Source organism: Chenopodium quinoa, unplaced genomic scaffold (assembly GCF_001683475.1).
Source record: "Chenopodium quinoa cultivar QQ74 unplaced genomic scaffold, ASM168347v1, whole genome shotgun sequence".
Classification (NCBI taxonomy): domain Eukaryota; kingdom Viridiplantae; phylum Streptophyta; class Magnoliopsida; order Caryophyllales; family Amaranthaceae; genus Chenopodium; species Chenopodium quinoa.
The window spans coordinates 2,904,348-2,921,934 of record NW_018743021.1 but is presented as its reverse complement, the minus strand read 5'-3'; the positions used below and the strand labels follow the sequence as shown (position 1 = coordinate 2,921,934).

The following is a 17,587-nucleotide window of genomic DNA, read 5'->3' as shown; positions in this document are numbered from 1 at the left end:
TGATGAAGCTCTGAGCTCTGAAGAGAGAAAATTTTCGAATTTTTGTGTTTGGGAAGAGAGAGAAAATCGGTGGTTAGGGTTTCAATTGTAGTGAGCTAATTTTCCCGCGCTTCCATAAAAGAGACGATATGTGGGTCCCTTCAATTTTCGGTTCGTTGGGCAGTTTTTAACTTCCGGTTTAATTGGTTTGGGCCATTTATTTTATGGATTAATGAAGGTAGCCCAATGAAGTCACAAATGGTAAAAAAGCATAGAGGAAATGTAAATTTTAGAGATGATTTTTGGAGAAAATATATTGTATTGTGATATAGATGATGTGGAGGGGTGAGAAAGTGGTAGAGAGAGGGATAATATAAATTTTTATACATTATGGTATTAGGATTCGTTAGGAATTGTTTGAGTTAAAAATTGGTCAAATTGATAATTTTGAAAATTGATATAAAAAAAAAAAAAAAAAAGTTAAAACACCCTTATCTTGTATCGGTTTTAAAATTAGAAAACAATTTAAATGATAAGATTAAGGTGATGTTTAGTTCAATTACTTTATCATTTTAAGTGCGATTTTTTTTTTTTTTTTTTTTTTTTTTTTTTTTTTTTTGTGACTAAAAACGAACAAAATTCATAAGCAACAGTAGAGTCATAAACAACAATAGCGTTTTTCTCCAAAAATAAATCAATAAAACCAACCTTGCAAACTAGCAAAAGGAAAGCGAGATACTTGATATTTTGTAGTGATTGAATAAAGAGGTGATTTCTGTCATGTAATGACTACTTTGCCATAGCCACACATTGTGTGCCACTCGACAAGTGTTGCTACTAAAAAGACTAGAGAATTCAAGTATTAAAAAATGCTGAAATTTAATCTTAACTTGAATGTACAATTGATCGTTGATTCCTATTTATAGCCACCATCCTACTTAAGTAATCTTTCTAGAAAGGTCTCTAACCTTATCAAATGGAGAGTTATAAACTACAAGACTTACATATATTTGTAGATCATAATGCATGTAAACATTTTTAGAATGTACACATGTTCTTTGAGCATTCTAGAGTCAAAGATGCTGAAAACTCTACCTTCCAAGATGCATCTAGAACATTATTCTATAACCTCTTTTAGAAAGCATCAAACCACTTGTTGCACCAACTAGTGGTTTCAAAACCTTATATTAGAAAGGTGTCCAAGCCATCATCTTCATTAGGATGAGATATTTAGGACCCCAAGTCTCGGCTCAATCCGAACCCATTTGGACCTTTCATATGGCCCATTATGTAACCACAATTTGGGTGTGTTTGCTAAAAATATACCCTATTCCAACATAATGTTATATAGAGGTAAGATTGCTCCTAGTAACCCCCGCAAACCCTCTAGGCCATAGTGCACCATGCCTTTGCATCCCATGGTGTGAGGCGAGAGACGACCCATGACGTTAAGGGGTTAAAGAATGATAAAAATAGGAGAAGGTAGTACATGTTATTATTAATATTTATTAAGAATACTTAAGTAAGGAAGAATAAAGATGATTATATCATCATTATCATTATAAGTTATTGTTTAGAATATGTAATCCCTTGATTTACTCTTTAATTTTGATAGTCAAAATATATCCCTTATAATTAGCTAACGTACCTAGTCACATATTGTATCTAGTCATAGTTTGATATGTTCAATATTCTAATCTTGTACTATATATACTCGTGTATATTCATCAATGTAATTAAGCTTTCCAATATTCTCTTTCTCATAACTAATACATAGATGCTCATACATACTACAATTTAGCATGGTTAATGTGAGGGGTGAGCCGTATCAAGGCCAAGGATTCGAGGAGGGATGGGAGAGTTTAGAGTTGTATGGAAGAGACTTCGAAAGCAATGTATGAGGTTTTTTCATGATCAATTATGTGTTGAGTCTTGGGAATAGGCAGGATGATAGTTCCATTACTCTTAAGCCGAATTAGATTGTTTGGAAGAATGCAATGCCTAAGTCTTTGACGAGTTAAACTGACAATACAAAACAACAGGTAGATATAAACAAGATTATAGCTTGTAAAATTTGGCCAAAAACAAGCAACATACTTATCATAACTCATCAAATAGAGATGTCAGTTTTTCTTTAATTTACGGAGTATAAATGATGTTATGGTATGATATAAGATTGTGCTTTGCACTTTCATTTGAATTAGCAGAGTTTCAATTTCGGATTTTGGTGGTTTAATTGGTAGTTTTAACTGGATTGTGGGTTACATTTTTTGGATGATGGTTATTATTTTTGTAATTACTTCACTAGGATAATAATGGTGATACAATGTTCACTACATCTTTGACTCATTTACAATTTTCATTTTTAGAATTTTTTCTTGAAGCCAATTAAACCACAAAATGTTTGAGGAGACGCATGTGAAAGGTCATTTTATACTAGAAATTAAAAGGTTGTTTTATTTTTGAAAAACCGGTGAAACTGTGAAAGGTTGTATTATTCCCGATAACTTTTCAAAAAAAAAATTCTTACTACATCCCGTCCATATTACTCGCAATTTTAGGGTATTATTTATAAGATATAAAATATTCTAAAGTTACGAATAATTTGGACTGAAGGTAATATAAAAAACGCGTTCGGTATATATTAATTTCCCATAAAATACCGAACATCTCTATAGTTCTGCTCCTCCTCAACTGGTTAATGTTTCTTCCTGATATCGAGTGAGCATGAACACTTTGAACAGATGACACTAAATTATCATCACTTACAATTCCAAGATTTATTTAAACCCTCGAATCTTCAAGATTCTTCTCTCCAATTTTAGGTTTTCATATATCCATTATTAATCACCCTTTTTCATATTTTTGTCTGTAAATAGGGTTTTTTTTCAATTTCCCATTAATTTGTACCAAGTTTATTCAAGAATTCTATACAATCTATTTGCCTATTTTTCGATTGCTCGGTAATTTCTGCTACCCTTTTCTAATTTGGTCATCTTGCGACATGCTATTACTTGTTAATTACATGCAATTTCGTTTTTTGATCCTAGATTTCTTATTTTTATTTGGAGTATAAAACATTGCAATACTATTCTTGGGTTAAATTGTTGTCTTTTATATTCGTTTCATAGTTGAAATTTGCAAAAAAAAAAAAAAAAAGGAAAAAGAATGGATTGACTTTTCTTAATCGATTGATTTTTTTTTAAATTTTTTTTTTCATGTTAGAATAATTATAATAAATAGGTAGGAATGGCTGTTTGTTGAATTATGGAAACATTGCATTGTGTTATATTATATGATTTAATCTTGTTTGTCTATTCTTTTTGGTATATTTTCCATTTTAAATACATGTAGTGTAGGATAGAGTAGTTTGTGTTGCTTCTCTAATCTCCTTTTGGTGCCAATCTTCGGGGGTTTTGCTAGTTTTATGTATTTTTGTGTGTTTCACACCTCTTGTGATTGTTTCCTTTATAAGATACCTAGTCCTCTACTACTTTTACTTAATAAGAATTTTCCTCAGGAAAAAATGTTTTTATGTTGTTTTTTTTGAACATAATCTCTAGTTCTTACCAAAGCTTTCCCACTAATGTGATCGATATGTGGATGGGATCATTGTAATGGTGCTACAAAGAGGTCTTGTCAATTGTCAGCCTTTGTGTTGAATTTGTGTATATAAAAATTTAGGAATTTTTTGACAAAAATGGGATCTTTTCAATGAATTGGGTTAGTTTTATATGCTTGAACTAGGCTGATAATATTTTAGCACTGAGCCACTTATGTTGGGTCTAGGTTGTGTCTTGTTGTTGTGTCGAATGAGCTCTTTAGCAAAGGTTTTGCTAAAATTTGTTCTTGCTCAGTTGTTAGTCTCCATATTCTTGTCAAAGAGGAAAGGGTTGAAGACTTTTGTTATTAAGTCCATCTATGTAATTTGGTTGGTTTATAGTAAATTTTTATTAACTCAATGCATTAAATCAATCTCAACACCATTCCATTTTTCTTGTTGGATTCATATCGTTTTTCTATTGGTAAGGTCGGCTTTTCATCTCTAGACTCTAGTGAATGGATTATTTTTTTTTTTTTGATAGATTTCAGCAAGGAGTGAAAATGAGCCCAATGATTGACGAGGACATGCTGTTGGATATCTTAGATAATTCTCTGTTAATATCCCCACCAGAGTATGGAATGCAGAACATCCTTGGCAATTGTGATTTTCCCAATGGGTATGGGACGATTTCTCCACAGAATAGCATGCTAAGTAATTGTGAGCAAATAGAGGGTGATGATTGGAGAAAGGGAGGAACACTTCGTGAAGCGGAAAGGCAGTCGGTTTCAGAAGAATCTGAGAGTCATGATTTACCTGTTTGTCCAAATGGTGCCGAATTGCCTGCATCCAGTTTAGTGAAACTTGAAAGGGTAGAGGATGGATATGAAGAGTTGCCGAAGATGCCAGTTATGAATCCTAAACTACCAAGTGCTGTTAAGCATGAAGTAATGGATGAAGCAGCTTTGGTTCAACCTTGTTTACTTCCAAGTCCCCGTATCTCACCAAATCGTGGGCGCAATGGACAGAGATGCGCATCTCAAAAGAGAGTTTCTCCTGTCTGTGATATCCGTAGGCGCAAAATGCCTAGACTTGTTGAAACTCAGGACAAACATTTAGGAGAATGTGAAACAGTATCAGACATTCATGAAGCTGTTGTGAATAATATAAATCAAATTGGAGAACAGCCTGATGATAATGTTTTACAGGACAAGATACAAGAAGATGCTGTTTTAGGAAATAGTGGAGATGTAGTTGAAGACCCTTTTGATTCACAAAAAAGTGCTAGTGTTCACATGAATATGCAACCACCCTTGTTTAGCAAACTATCTAAGAATAAGGGACGAGACAATTTATGTGAGGAAAGCAATTGTGAACAAGGAAAGGGAATGAAACAGTCAGATGGTAATGGAAAACAGAAAACATTTTCAATCAAGAAAAGAAATAAGAAGAAAACCTCTGCTGGATTATCTTGTAGCAATACCAAAGTGGTAGAAGGTAGAAATACAGGTGTTGAGAATGAAAGGGGCATGAGTATGGTGCAAGGCCCAAAGTCTGTGCCTAACCCTCTGAGAGAGGGGAAAGAGGGAGTTGAAACCTCCCAATCAATGGCTGGGGTAAAGATGAAAGAGGGGATGAAGCATGGCTGTGTTATGAGCAACAAAGGTAATTGTTTATCCAATACAAGTGATGCTCGCCGCAAAGTGCGAGATACATTACGCTTATTTCATGGTGTTCTCAGAAAGTTAGTGCAAGCAGATGAAAATAAGGCAAAGGGCCGAGTGGATGCAAGTATTCAGATAAGTGCTGCTTTGAAGATCTTTAAGGATCATGGAAAGTATACTAGTGCTAAAAAAACGTTGGGGCATGTCCCTGGAGTTGAAGTAGGTGACCTTTTCACCTATCGTGTGGAGCTTGATATTATTGGGCTTCATAAGCCGCTCCAAAGTGGTATAGATTTCATCAAGCTAGATACCAAGTTAGTTGCAATAAGTGTTGTGGCTTCTGGACGCTATGATAATGTTGTGGACAACTCTGATGTATTGATATATGTCGGTCAAGGGGGGAACATAGCTGGCGGATGCAAGCAGCTTGAAGACCAGAAGCTTCTAGGAGGAAATTTAGCGCTTAAGAATAGTATTGATAAGAAGAATCCAGTGAGGGTTGTTCGAGGATTTAAAGAGAGGAAGACAATCCGTGGTAAACGTGTTACAATTCCGACTTATATTTATGATGGGCTATACACTGCTGAAAGATGTTGGCAGGAATGTGGACCTCATGGAAAGTTGATCTATAAGTTTGAGTTGAGAAGAATTCCACACCAGCAAGAGCTCACTTGGAAGAAACTTGAGAAAGTAAAGAAATCAAAGAATTCTAAGGCACAGAAAGTTCAAGTAGAAGATATTTCTAAAGGTAAAGAAGAGACCCCAATTTTTGCTGTCAATACAATAGATGATGAGAAACCCTTGCCATTTACCTATATTACTTCAGTGATGTACCCTGACTGGTGTCGGCCCTTACCTCCCAAGGGTTGTGATTGTAAGGATGGATGTTCAGATTCAGAGCATTGTGCTTGTGCCCTCAAGAATGGCGGTGAGATCCCATACAATTACAGTGGAGCACTTGTTGAAGAAAAACCCTTGATATACGAATGCGGGCCTTCATGCAAGTGTCCTCCTACTTGTCACAATAGAGTAAGCCAACATGGTATTAAACTTCCTCTTGAGGTCTTCAAGACTGAATCCAGGGGGTGGGGTGTGAGATCATTATCTTCCATTCCATCAGGTAGCTTTGTATGTGAGTACATAGGAGAGATCCTTGATGAGAAGGAAGCCGAACAAAGAATTGACGATGATGAATATCTTTTTGATATTGGGCGAAACTACAATGATCCCACTCTTCGTGATAGGCTTTCAGCTCTTATGCCTGACATGCCATCCAAATTTAGTGCTATAGTAGAAAATGTTGGTTTTACCATTGATGCAGCAAAATTTGGGAATATTGGGAGGTTTATTAATCATAGCTGTTCTCCGAACCTTGTTGCACAAAATGTCCTTTATGATCACGAGGACAAGAGGATTCCTCACATAATGCTGTTTGCATCTGAGAATATACCTCCCTTTCAAGAACTTTCTTATCACTATAACTATACAATAGACCAGGTTCTTGACTCTAAAGGAAATGTCAGGAAAAAGATTTGCTACTGTGGTTCAGCAGATTGCACTGGTCGGATGTATTGATGAACTTGTGCAACTTGCCTTTCATGTAAGCTCTCTTAAAGATATTAGCCAAGTTTTTTTACTATATATTGAAAGTCACAAGTTTCTAGACCATTACTGTACCATCTTTATATTTTACATTTCATTCATGTATGCTGTGTCCCAGCATTAGCCTGAGTATTTTTATCTTCTTATGTGTGCGGTACCCCTTTTGCTTGATTAAGTTGAAGATCTTTACATTTGACATTGTTTCCAAATTTTTTTATAAATTTCTTTTCTGTATATATCTGATTTTGACTTTCATTTTATTATTTTATGACAATTATATGGTATTAAGTGAAGTTAAGCAAGTGTTATGCATTCTGACTTTTTGCTCTCTGTTTTCATCTAGTAATTTATGAAGGGTATAACCACGTATCATGGCTATTGTTTTAATGACTCGGGGCGGATTAGAAGGTTTTATGTTTTGCATTTCGAAATGATTTTTAATTTTTCATTCAGTGGAGTTGGGATTTTGGGTGGGTGGGGAGGAGGGTTCGGCCTAGTCAATTTGCATTATGTACATCCTTGAAAGTAACAAGTCTGTAGGTATGGTATTGCCGTGAGTGGCCAAGGTTTTCAGTAATTACTGCAGGGTTTGTTCAGTTTATGATGCTCATCTATATGCAGGATGTAGTTAGCTTAATTTTACTTATGATTGAAATATAGGAACTGCGGTATTGGTAGTTTGAACCATGTCATTTGAGGGTGTTTGTTACTTTGCTTAAGGAATTAGGTTTTGGATCTCTCTGTTTCTTTGGATGTCTGTTCAGCTATGCAGTTTCTGTTTAGGTGCATTGCAGCCTCAATTAAAGGATCAAGCATCTTTTTGAAGTTTTATAAGGTTTATGTTGGTATATGCTTGTAGAATGGAAGGACGTTGAAAATGGTTTGTTATTATATCATGATTTGAGACCTTGTAAACTTTTTCGATTTGGGAGGGCAAAGAAGTGGAAAGTTCTTGCAATTCAATGGAGATTGTCATTAGGAAAAGTACTGATCATTCATTGATACTATGTGTAAGACAGACTTGGTCTTTGACATTGGTAAATACCCTGGATATTTAGTTTTTGGATGAAAATATATAATTTTCTCATATAATCAGTGAATTTGAATCGTAGACGCATGCAGTTTCTGCACTAGAAGTTTAGTTTTAGTAATAAAGTGATTGAAGATGTAAAATTAGCAGTGTGTTACTGAATCAACTGGGTTGTTTACACTTCATTTCTGATCCAATAGTAGCTCTTGATTTTATGCATTTGAAGTATGGAATGTGAGGATTTTGGGGGAAAAAGTGGTTGTTTGGGGTGAGCGGGTGGGTGCTGACCCATTTGAGCGGTAGCAGGACAGTCTAGAAGACCTTTCACAGAAATCAGGTTTTTGGTTGCTCTGGTGGGGGTATCTGGTGTTAATTTGTTGTGGTGCGACGGAGACTGCTTTCATACGAACTTCAAAGTATTTTGCATTTTTGGTGATTTATCTCCCTCATAGCACCTTTAATTTAGGCTGGACAATATTTAGGGTGTAACCATGTAAACATCTCCATTATTGCTGTCATGGTCTCATCTGATGTCAAGTTAATTATTGTTTTTGAATAAATCCATTATCTGAATGAACCTCAACGAAGTTTGCATCTTCATGTTTCTTGCACTTGGTGGATATAACATTAATTTTTGTTCCGAGTCTTGCCTTTTTGGATCATATTGATCGATGATCAGTTAATTCTGTATGAATCAATTTACCCGTGTTTCTTCCATTGCAGGAAATAGCAGAGGAACACATCACAGGAATTGTGGTATGCCAAGACCCCAGAAAGGCGGGTGATTTATGTAGTTATTTTAGGTTTCGGAGTTGTTGAAATCAGTTTTGTTTGCATATTTCAGTCTTAAATTAATAAAATCATAGATTCGACGTATCTTCTGTGTTAGTATTTTTTATTCAAGGTTAGAGCCTTAGAGGCGGCTGTAATTAATTAGTTGCTATCATCTTTTGTAAGTTGTAGTTACTTTCTTCCTTGTTAATGGGATCAGCATAATTGGGTTCTGGAGGCTACCTCAAGGGTGGCAGGCAAAGGCAGCACTCAATCTAAATCCATTGTACGGCAGGGGCAACATTGTAATTTCATTTGGGTTGATCAGTCATCAGTGTGTTTGCTGTAGAATGCTGATGCATTAATTTATATTCATTAGCTGATGTTTTGTGTATTCTTTACTCCCTAATGATATCAATGCTATGCCTTTGTTCGGAATTTGTAGTCACATTGTTTTAACCCTTATAATGAAGGAAATGCAATCTTACATGTGTAGACCAATTATTAAATATTTATTACGGAGTATTATTTTATAAAACACGAGTCCAAACAATATCATACGTGGCAATTAATTTTTAATTGTACCAGTAGTGCGAGTTGATAAACGCGTTTCCAAAATATTATGAGTATTGAGGAGCAAAAAAGCAATTGAAGCCAGCAACAACAATCACAAATGTCAACTTGTACAAAACATCCATTTCAGAATGCATAAGCAAATAATCATAACCCTTCACAACTCCTATCTTTTGTTGTAGCATTATAGTTTTTTGATTTCCTTTTGTGGGAATGAAGAGGCACAAAAATTAAAGGTGATTGAACTTGAGAGTCTAAGGATTGAATGCAATTTCCTAAATTAGTTAAAACCGCGTAAAATCCACTTGAACATAGTACATACAAGTGAATTAGTGTACTGTGAGTTTTGAGAAATTGAAGCAAGAATGCTCTGTAAGACACTAGAAGAACACAAACACTAGGTGGTAGGACCAATTGTTGTGTGTTCGAACTGTTGGGTATTACTATTCCCAAATTTGGCTGTCAAAAAAAAAAAGTTCTCAAATTTATTTGATTAACTGTATAGAAGGAAGTTGTTTGGCGTACAACTAGTTGTATCTTGCAAGGCATAAACAAGAGATTTAAGATTAATTTTTGGGTCACAACTTCACAAGGTACAAACACGAACAAAACAAAGAAAAAACGCGTTAAACACAGTTTGTGGTTACTTCTTGATGATATAACCCTTTTTCATCTATGGCAAAGTGGCCAAGTGTGGAGGGTTACTGACAAATTAATTAAATGAGTAGGGCATTGTGAGTTTCATTTAGTACGAGGTAAATTGCAGAAATTTGAATGTTTTTGTTTTTATATTATCCAGATTATTAAGGGAGGTTATAGTGTTATTAAAGCCTACAATTCGCAATTTGATAGCTAGTGAGGCACAAGTGGAAGTTATGTGGAACGTCTTAACCCCACCTTCAAAGGGAGTTTTGGATAGAGTCGGCATTTGAGCGTGCTTAACGATCTTTTATACTGGTACATAATAAGGTTTATAAATGATCGATTAAGACTATTTAAAGGGTACGCTAACACGATACAAGCACTTGTTATAGACATGTCTTTGGCCATTGCCACCCGTAATTAGTACCTAGTTAGGGCATGCACTTGGATCGATGTTGCTTAATTTTGTAAGGGACATAAAACTAGATTATTTAGTTGATAAGTTATCATAATATATGGATCAAAATGTTTAAACAAAGCTTTGATCCAATTTGATCCAATGGATACATAAAACTAGATTACAGATTACTTAGTTGAAGTATCAACCTCATTTGAAAATTAACGACTTCATAATTACAAAAAAAATCAATAGACCGAGACCTTGTTTAGTTCACCTTATTTTACTTATTTTAGAAAAAATAAGTTCAGATCAAATCATATACTATATAAAAAAAAGAGTTCAGATCAGAAAAAAAAAGTTCAAATCAGATCATCGTTTTACGTGCAGTTTTTTATCGCTAAATATCTTTAATTTTGTAATAAAAAATTATGAAAATCACATTTTAATAAAATACACATTATTATGAATCTAACAAGACCCTATCACTTGATATATTTTTTTCCGTAAAGATTATCGTATATTAAAGGTCAAAGTTTGGTCAAATCAGATCAAACTAGATCTGATCTGATTAGACTAGATCAAATAGATTCAGATAAGCAAAAATGAGGTCAACCAAATAAGCCCTAAAATACACTTAACCTAAATTAGACCACAATTAAGTTATACCGAATGGATTGACTTTCCATTTAAGTATGCATGATTTGATCCAATCCTATAATGCAACTTGCTAGCCATCTACATATGAATTCAATCATAGTCATATGCAAGTATGTGGTTAAAAAACAATTACAGATTACTTATTAAACTCAGGGTCAAAAGCTAGATCGAGAAAGCAACTTAATCTTAAAAGTCTTAGATTTCAAATATAATCATTGAATTTCTTTAATAGAATTTAAGCAAAATAAACATAATTAGTTCAATAGTGGGAAGGCAAAGGTGATCATTGCTTGTGCCTTCAAAAAATTCATCTTCCCTAATCAAATCACTACTAGAAAAAGCTCAACTACCTAACTCAACTATGAACCTTTTGTTATACCAATATTTTTTTTTTTTAAAAAAATCCCATTTAAATCCTTTATTTTGTTCTACTGCCTAACGCATTATAAATATTGGTAGCATATTGTAAAGTTACTACCTCAGAAATTCCCAAATTCAAACCATTTTTTTTTTGTTTGAAAAAAAAAAAGTTTAAGATAAGATATATGGGTTCCATAATTAAAAATTACACGTATGATACTGTAGTTGTTGTGCTATTTCTCCTGCCTGCATTAATTTGTTGCTTAGAAGAGCCCATCTTTCGTTCCAAGGCAACCTATTATCATGCTATTGATGGTCTTGGAACCCCAAGTATGTTTGTGCTCAATAATTAAGGAGTAAACATGAATTTTTTTAGCCGTACATATATATATACTCGTATAGTCGTATATCATAATATAATTCGTTTCATATATTTGTTTATCATCAATATAAGCTAATTTGTATTGTACTTGATTAAGAACAGTTTAATTAATTTTGTTTTAATTTGTTTATGTGTACGTAGTAATAATTGTTAAATTTGAAATTCAATTTAATGTGTTTGAAAATTAGGAGGAGGGTGTGGATATGGCGAGTATGGAAGAATAATCAACAATGGAGATGTAGCTGTGGTTACTTCTTCTAAACTCTACAAGGGTGGAGCTAGTTGTGGTGCTTGCTACAAGGTAATCTTATTTCTACCTTCGTTACAAATTATGTGCAACTTTTATACATCATTTGTGAGATATATAAATATTCAAAAGTTGCACATGATATGTAATGGAGTTAGTATTTTTCTACTCTTAACTATTCCAAAAAAAAAAAAAAGTTTCTTATAGGTTTAATTTGATTTTCAAATAAGTCCCTCATGATTTTATCTAGCTATTTATTTGAATATATTAGGTAATTTTAATTAAGTTAATTCCCCATATAAACAAATTTTGTTTATTTGGGGGTATAATTGTCTTTTCAGGTACCAGGGGAGGGGTACATGCGTCTTTTCATGTACTAATTGAGGGGTATATGTGTAATTTCCTTACCAAACAGTAAAAGCAAGTTGCAACACAGTAATTGGACAGCTCACCAAAAGTACTGAATAAATAACCACGTTTTTTCAATATATTTACAAAAATGCAACTAGATTAAAAATAAGTCGTTTATCTGGCAGATAAACTTGTATTTCTCCCTTAATTAGCTTTAATTTACTTTAACTTGAGTAATTGGTTTTGGATACATACATAGGTTAAGTGCAAGGAGGCAGTATGCAAGGAAGACGGAGTGGTGGTGATGGTGACAGACTACGGTGTATCAGACGGCGAAACGGACTTCATATTAAGCAGTAATGCATTCAACAAAATGGCAATGCCTAATTATGAGAAGGAGTTAAGGGATGATGGTAGAGTTCCCATTGAATACCAAAGAGTTGCTTGCCAATTTCCTGGAAAATCTCTAGCACTTAAGGTTGCGGAACATAGCCGTTTTCCTTCTTATTTGTCATTTCAGTTCTTGTACCAAGCTGGAGATGCTGATATCACTGCTGTTGAAATGTTTGAGGTATATATACAATAACTTTTATTTTTATATATTTTTATATTATAAAGAAAAATATGTTTTTGTAATTTTTCCCTTTAACTTCATGCATGGTTCGTTCAAGTTTAATCTTTAAACCCTAGAAATAATTATAATGTATATGTCCAATAGGAAAACAATTAAATTGAATTTGATTATTATTCATTGGAGTGGAGAAGTAAACAAATAGAAACAAGTTAAAAACCTTTAATTTCTCTCCAAAATTTCTAGTATAACCATTCAATGTTGAAATCAATCATAATTTATAAGAGGATTAACATTAAGAAATGGTATATAGTTCATGAATAATAATTGATGTATTAATATTTAGTTACCTGTGATAATTAAACAAATACAAGTGCAATTCACCACCATTCAATTATATAATAAATTACTAGCAAGTACATTCTGTTTTATTACGATGAAATATATAGATGTGACCGGTTGCATAAATAGATTTTCGTGTAACTATTTTGACACTTATAATGAGAAATCAATTGTAAAAGCTCTATCTACGTTCATGTATATCTGGTGATGTCGTGCTTAAAATATGCACAGGAAGAAGCCCTAGAGTGGAAGAGATGCCGGAGAGCGTACGGAGCAGTTTGGGACATAGCAAATCCACCAAGGGGTCCTCTAACAGTGAGGTTCTTTTTAGATGGAAGTGTAAGTAAGAGAGCTAGATGGGTTTTGGTGCCTAAAGTCATCCCTACTTATTGGCAAGCTGGTGTTGCTTATGATACTTCTATTCAACTTAATCAATTAGATAATTAAGGACTACTTTATTCATGTTTAATTAATTATATGCTGGATTCTTAATTAAGATATGATCATGCATCATTGTATGATTTTGTGGAGCAATTCTACTTAATTAAGTATTTTTTTTTGTTTTATTTTAAAAGCCACAATTGGCTTCTTTAATGAGTGAGGGGTTTGATTCTAGTTATTACAAGAAATTATTGTATTTTTCCTTTAATTTTCTAAATCTCTTTTAATAAGTTAATTTTATATAAGGAGTTTTGATTTGAGCTTTTTGATTATGTTTGGAATTTGGATGTAATAATAATGTGCTATATACTATATAGATAGTATGATGTATCTTTATGTATATTATCTTTTGTTTTAATCATGTAATTGATTAGTTAAGCATTGAAGGATAAACACATACGTGGTAATTCACAAGCAAAGAGAGAAAACATGTTATAGGGTTGCAAGGATAACAATAAATGCTCAAAGGTAATAAGAACCCTATGAATAGAGAGATAATCAAACTTGAATTATTGTACTCAAAATATAAGAAAACTTGATTTTAGCTTTAGTAAAGAAAGTTTAACTATACAAAAACTAGTGATTACTTTATTCTTCTTACAAAATAGTCTGATTAATTATTGAGACCAAATTAACATAAACTGAATGAACGTCTCATTGTCTGAATACTTTTTGGTATAAACCAAATCGAATTGACTTAAACAGTAGTAAACCAATTAAATATTTGATAGGTCAACTTTAGTGAATTTGAAGAAGATAGCTTCCTATAGAAAGTTTGCTCCTTAACTATAAGACTATTGACTATAGGGCGGTGCTTTTTCCAAGCATGCTCAAATTTAAAGTACTTTTTACACTAAATTAATTAATGATCATGTCTTAACTTCTAAGTTTAGTTTGCTTATCTTGGTCCTTGATCATTAAACTTGCATTGATCTCCAAATGCAAGGCATGATGATTGAGTCTTCGTTAATCTCGGACTTAAATAAATTAGTGAAGTAGTCAGCATAATTATAGAAGCTAGCAAAATTCTCAAGGTTATATTTATCAACCAACCTTTTTTTTTGAAGGGATTTATCAACCAACCTTAAATACACACTATTTCCATCTAAATTTAGTTGTTATATCATAATAATGTCATTGTGTTCACTCTATTTCACTTTATAATGAAAACTTTAATAATGATTAAATAAGTTTTCAATTTAATTATTTTTGTGATCATACTTCATTGATTTTTCTGTTGTAGATTTTTCAAACATTCAATTCAAAACATGTTGACAAGGGAGCATTAAAAAGTAATTAAACATAGCAATAGGAATATATTTTTATTACAAGAGACATTAATTATTGCATAGTAGTACATATATATAGTCCCAACTTTTATTATTGGTAATTCATCACTAATTCATCTAATAAATAAGGAAATGAAATTTCCACCTAAAAGAAAAAGAAATTAAAGTACCAAAGTGATAAAAAGTGCTGGAAAAGTTGGGACTAATTAAGGTAACATTGAATAATAATGCAACCTTGAATGGTTTTCATAACAATATATATAATTTGTAAGTTTAAGAAAGTTGAATAGAAGTGTCATAAACAACACCAGCTTGCCAAGCAAGTGGGATGACATTAGCAACAACCACCCATTTTGGTTCAGCAGTAACACTTGCACTTGCAAAGAATCTAACTGTTAGCCCACCTTTTGGTGGATTTTCCATGTCCCAAACTGCACCATATGCCCTCCTACATGCCCTCCATTGTAGATTTGCCTCCTACACAAATTCAAAGGTTACATTACAATGATATATAATTAGTAGTCATTTTTGTGTAAGGTAATGGCTCTCTAGAGGTGGGTATGTGATGGGCTGACACGAAATTGGTCCAATATGCCAAGAGCCCATTGTAAGCCTGACACGACATGAGTAGCTCATCATCAGTGGGCCATCCATGGACTTTGTTTACAAAACTTGGTACAAACACAAAAAATTGGTCCACATGTTGACTTGCTTATTTTTAACCAATCATTCCACAAACATATCATGTCTTCAGGTCATGTGGGTTGGACTCTGCATCAGCCCTAACCCTTTTATGAGATTTGTACGAGTTTGATACACATTCACTTGTATATGTTCCTCATAAAAGGTCACACGTACAATTTGTTATTCGATCAATAAATTATAATGAGACCGTTTCATCAGTTTCATACCTCAAAGATTTCGACCGCAGTAATGTCGTAAATTCCAGTCTGATAGTAGAAAATCATGGCAAGGTAGTTAGGATAATGAGCATGCTCGTGAACTTTAAGCATGAGATTGTTGCCAGGGTATCGGCATGGAACTCGTTGGTATTCGATATTAACGTGACCATATGCCTTGAGTTTAGCCTCCATGCCGGACTCGGCCATCTTTGCGAATGCTTGGCCGCTCAGAATGAAATCGGATTCATGACTTTCACCGTGGTCCGTCACCACAACTTCAACTCCGTCGTCATTGCATTCTTCTTCTGTGCACTTTATCTGTATTTTACACCCAAAGAAAATAAAATTAGTCATGCATCTTATAAACCCGTTACATTATTCTTACATGCCATATTGTCATGTATGTACAATGCTTGTAAACACGTTACATAGTAGTGAAACTTAACGAGTCATGAAACATATTTATAAAATCGGGTAACAACTCCCAAGTCCTAACAAAAGGTGGTAAAATTTAAAAAATCGTATCTACGGAGTAGTATTTATTAGAATGTACATGCATCCATATAATAATAGTTAATTATAAATAGTAATGTTAATACTACCTCCGGTCCGAATTACTTGCAATTTTGGAATATTTTATATCTCACAAATAATATCCCAAATTTACGAGTAATTTGGACCGGAGGTAGTATATGAATATATCTACCTTATAACATACACCACATCCAGCTCCATTTCTAAAGAGTCGTCTGGGAACAGCAGCTACGTCACCATCATTCACAGTTCTTCCGTATTCACCGTAGCCACATGCACCAGCTAGTCATTCAATCAAAAACCAAGATACAAGTTAATTTAGAATGCACAAATATATATAGGCCATATTAGCTACAATAATGCACAAATAGGAAAAAGTATTCAAGACTTTTGAATGAACCTATTGGACTTGACTTCTCACACCTAGAATCACAATTAAGCCACCGATTTTAATTAGAAATAATTTGAATACCATACGTCCATATCAGACCCGTAAATCGAGGAAGAGTACGTAATTAGGATCACATGAACCTCAATCTCAAAAATGTATTTACGACCAAGTACCTCAAAGTCACAAGATATAATTATACAGAATTTCGAGTTATTAATCAATTAAGCAACAGCCTTCTTATACATAATACATGTACTATAAATAAACAATCAGGGCTGCCGTAGTAAGTAGCTTTTGACGATTCTTGAGAGTAGCACAATGTTGGCAAGGAGATAATAAATGTAAATACAAAAACATAACAACCATATTTAAGTGGAAAATACCCCATTTTTTTAGTACTAAAATACCCTAAATACAAATATTTAATAAGGTATAGTAAGTGATCAATTGAAAAGAAAGAGCCAATTTCTAAGTAATGGGATAGCTAATTAAGGCATAAGATACAAATTCCTATTTATAGGAATAGAATTAGGTAATGGTACATTGGTAAATTAATCAAAGATTTGCCACTATAATCCTCCACTAAATTAATAAGGTGCTTAAGCTGCATTGCACTTACTAGAAAGCTTAGGGTTTTGGACAAATGTACGTACAACAATGTAATTTTGACTTTTTTTATAATTGGAACTTGGTTGTTAGATTGTGTGTCAATTATATATAGAATGGAAGGTATAAATAAACCACATAGCATTATAAACTAATTAGTGTACGTTTTTATAATTACATTGGTTAATCATAAACTATGAAGCCAATGATTAATTACCAGCAGGGATTTGTACTTGGAGCTTGTGACGCGTTTTCACTTCAATGAGAATAACTTGCGTGTATAGGGCGCACAATTATAATCTACGTCATGTA

The 17,587-nt window shown here is 33.4% G+C and overlaps 3 protein-coding genes across 3 annotated transcripts; 2 read left to right on the top strand and 1 right to left on the bottom strand.

Annotated features, from left to right (window-relative positions):
* Window positions 1–2,656: 2,656 nt before the first annotated feature.
* On the top strand, window positions 2,657–9,088 carry LOC110730304 (histone-lysine N-methyltransferase, H3 lysine-9 specific SUVH6-like). The gene is made up of 3 exons (XM_021910096.1): window positions 2,657–2,942; window positions 4,065–6,784; window positions 8,540–9,088. Exon 2 carries the CDS (start codon window positions 4,084–4,086, stop codon window positions 6,757–6,759), a length of 2,676 nt encoding a protein of 891 aa, XP_021765788.1. The 5' UTR covers window positions 2,657–2,942; window positions 4,065–4,083; the 3' UTR covers window positions 6,760–6,784; window positions 8,540–9,088.
* A 2,214-nt stretch (window positions 9,089–11,302) lies between these two features.
* On the top strand, window positions 11,303–13,825 carry LOC110730303 (expansin-like B1). The gene is made up of 4 exons (XM_021910094.1): window positions 11,303–11,549; window positions 11,790–11,902; window positions 12,459–12,770; window positions 13,344–13,825. The coding sequence occupies exons 1-4, from the start codon at window positions 11,405–11,407 to the stop codon at window positions 13,557–13,559; spliced, it is 786 nt and encodes a 261-aa protein (XP_021765786.1). The 5' UTR covers window positions 11,303–11,404; the 3' UTR covers window positions 13,560–13,825.
* Window positions 13,826–14,867: 1,042 nt separating this feature from the next.
* LOC110730005 (expansin-like B1) lies at window positions 14,868–16,564 on the bottom strand (the record flags this gene model as incomplete). Its single annotated transcript, XM_021909787.1, has 3 exons — window positions 14,868–15,319; window positions 15,754–16,062; window positions 16,451–16,564. Coding segments are annotated over 3 exons (627 nt in total), but the record flags the coding sequence as incomplete, so codon positions are not given.
* Between the last annotated feature and the right edge of the window lie 1,023 nt (window positions 16,565–17,587).

What these genes read in the sequence shown, in the direction of transcription:
- LOC110730304 (XM_021910096.1), top strand. Translation starts at nt 4,084, where the DNA reads ATGAGCCCAATGATTGACGAGGACATGCTGTTGGATATCTTAGATAAT.
- LOC110730303 (XM_021910094.1), top strand. Translation starts at nt 11,405, where the DNA reads ATGGGTTCCATAATTAAAAATTACACGTATGATACTGTAGTTGTTGTG. An exon ending in TGATGGTCTTGGAACCCCAA is followed by an intron (nt 11,550 to 11,789) that starts GTATGTTTGTGC and finishes TTTGAAAATTAG; the next exon opens with GAGGAGGGTGTGGATATGGC. An exon ending in GTTGTGGTGCTTGCTACAAG is followed by an intron (nt 11,903 to 12,458) that starts GTAATCTTATTT and finishes ATACATACATAG; the next exon opens with GTTAAGTGCAAGGAGGCAGT.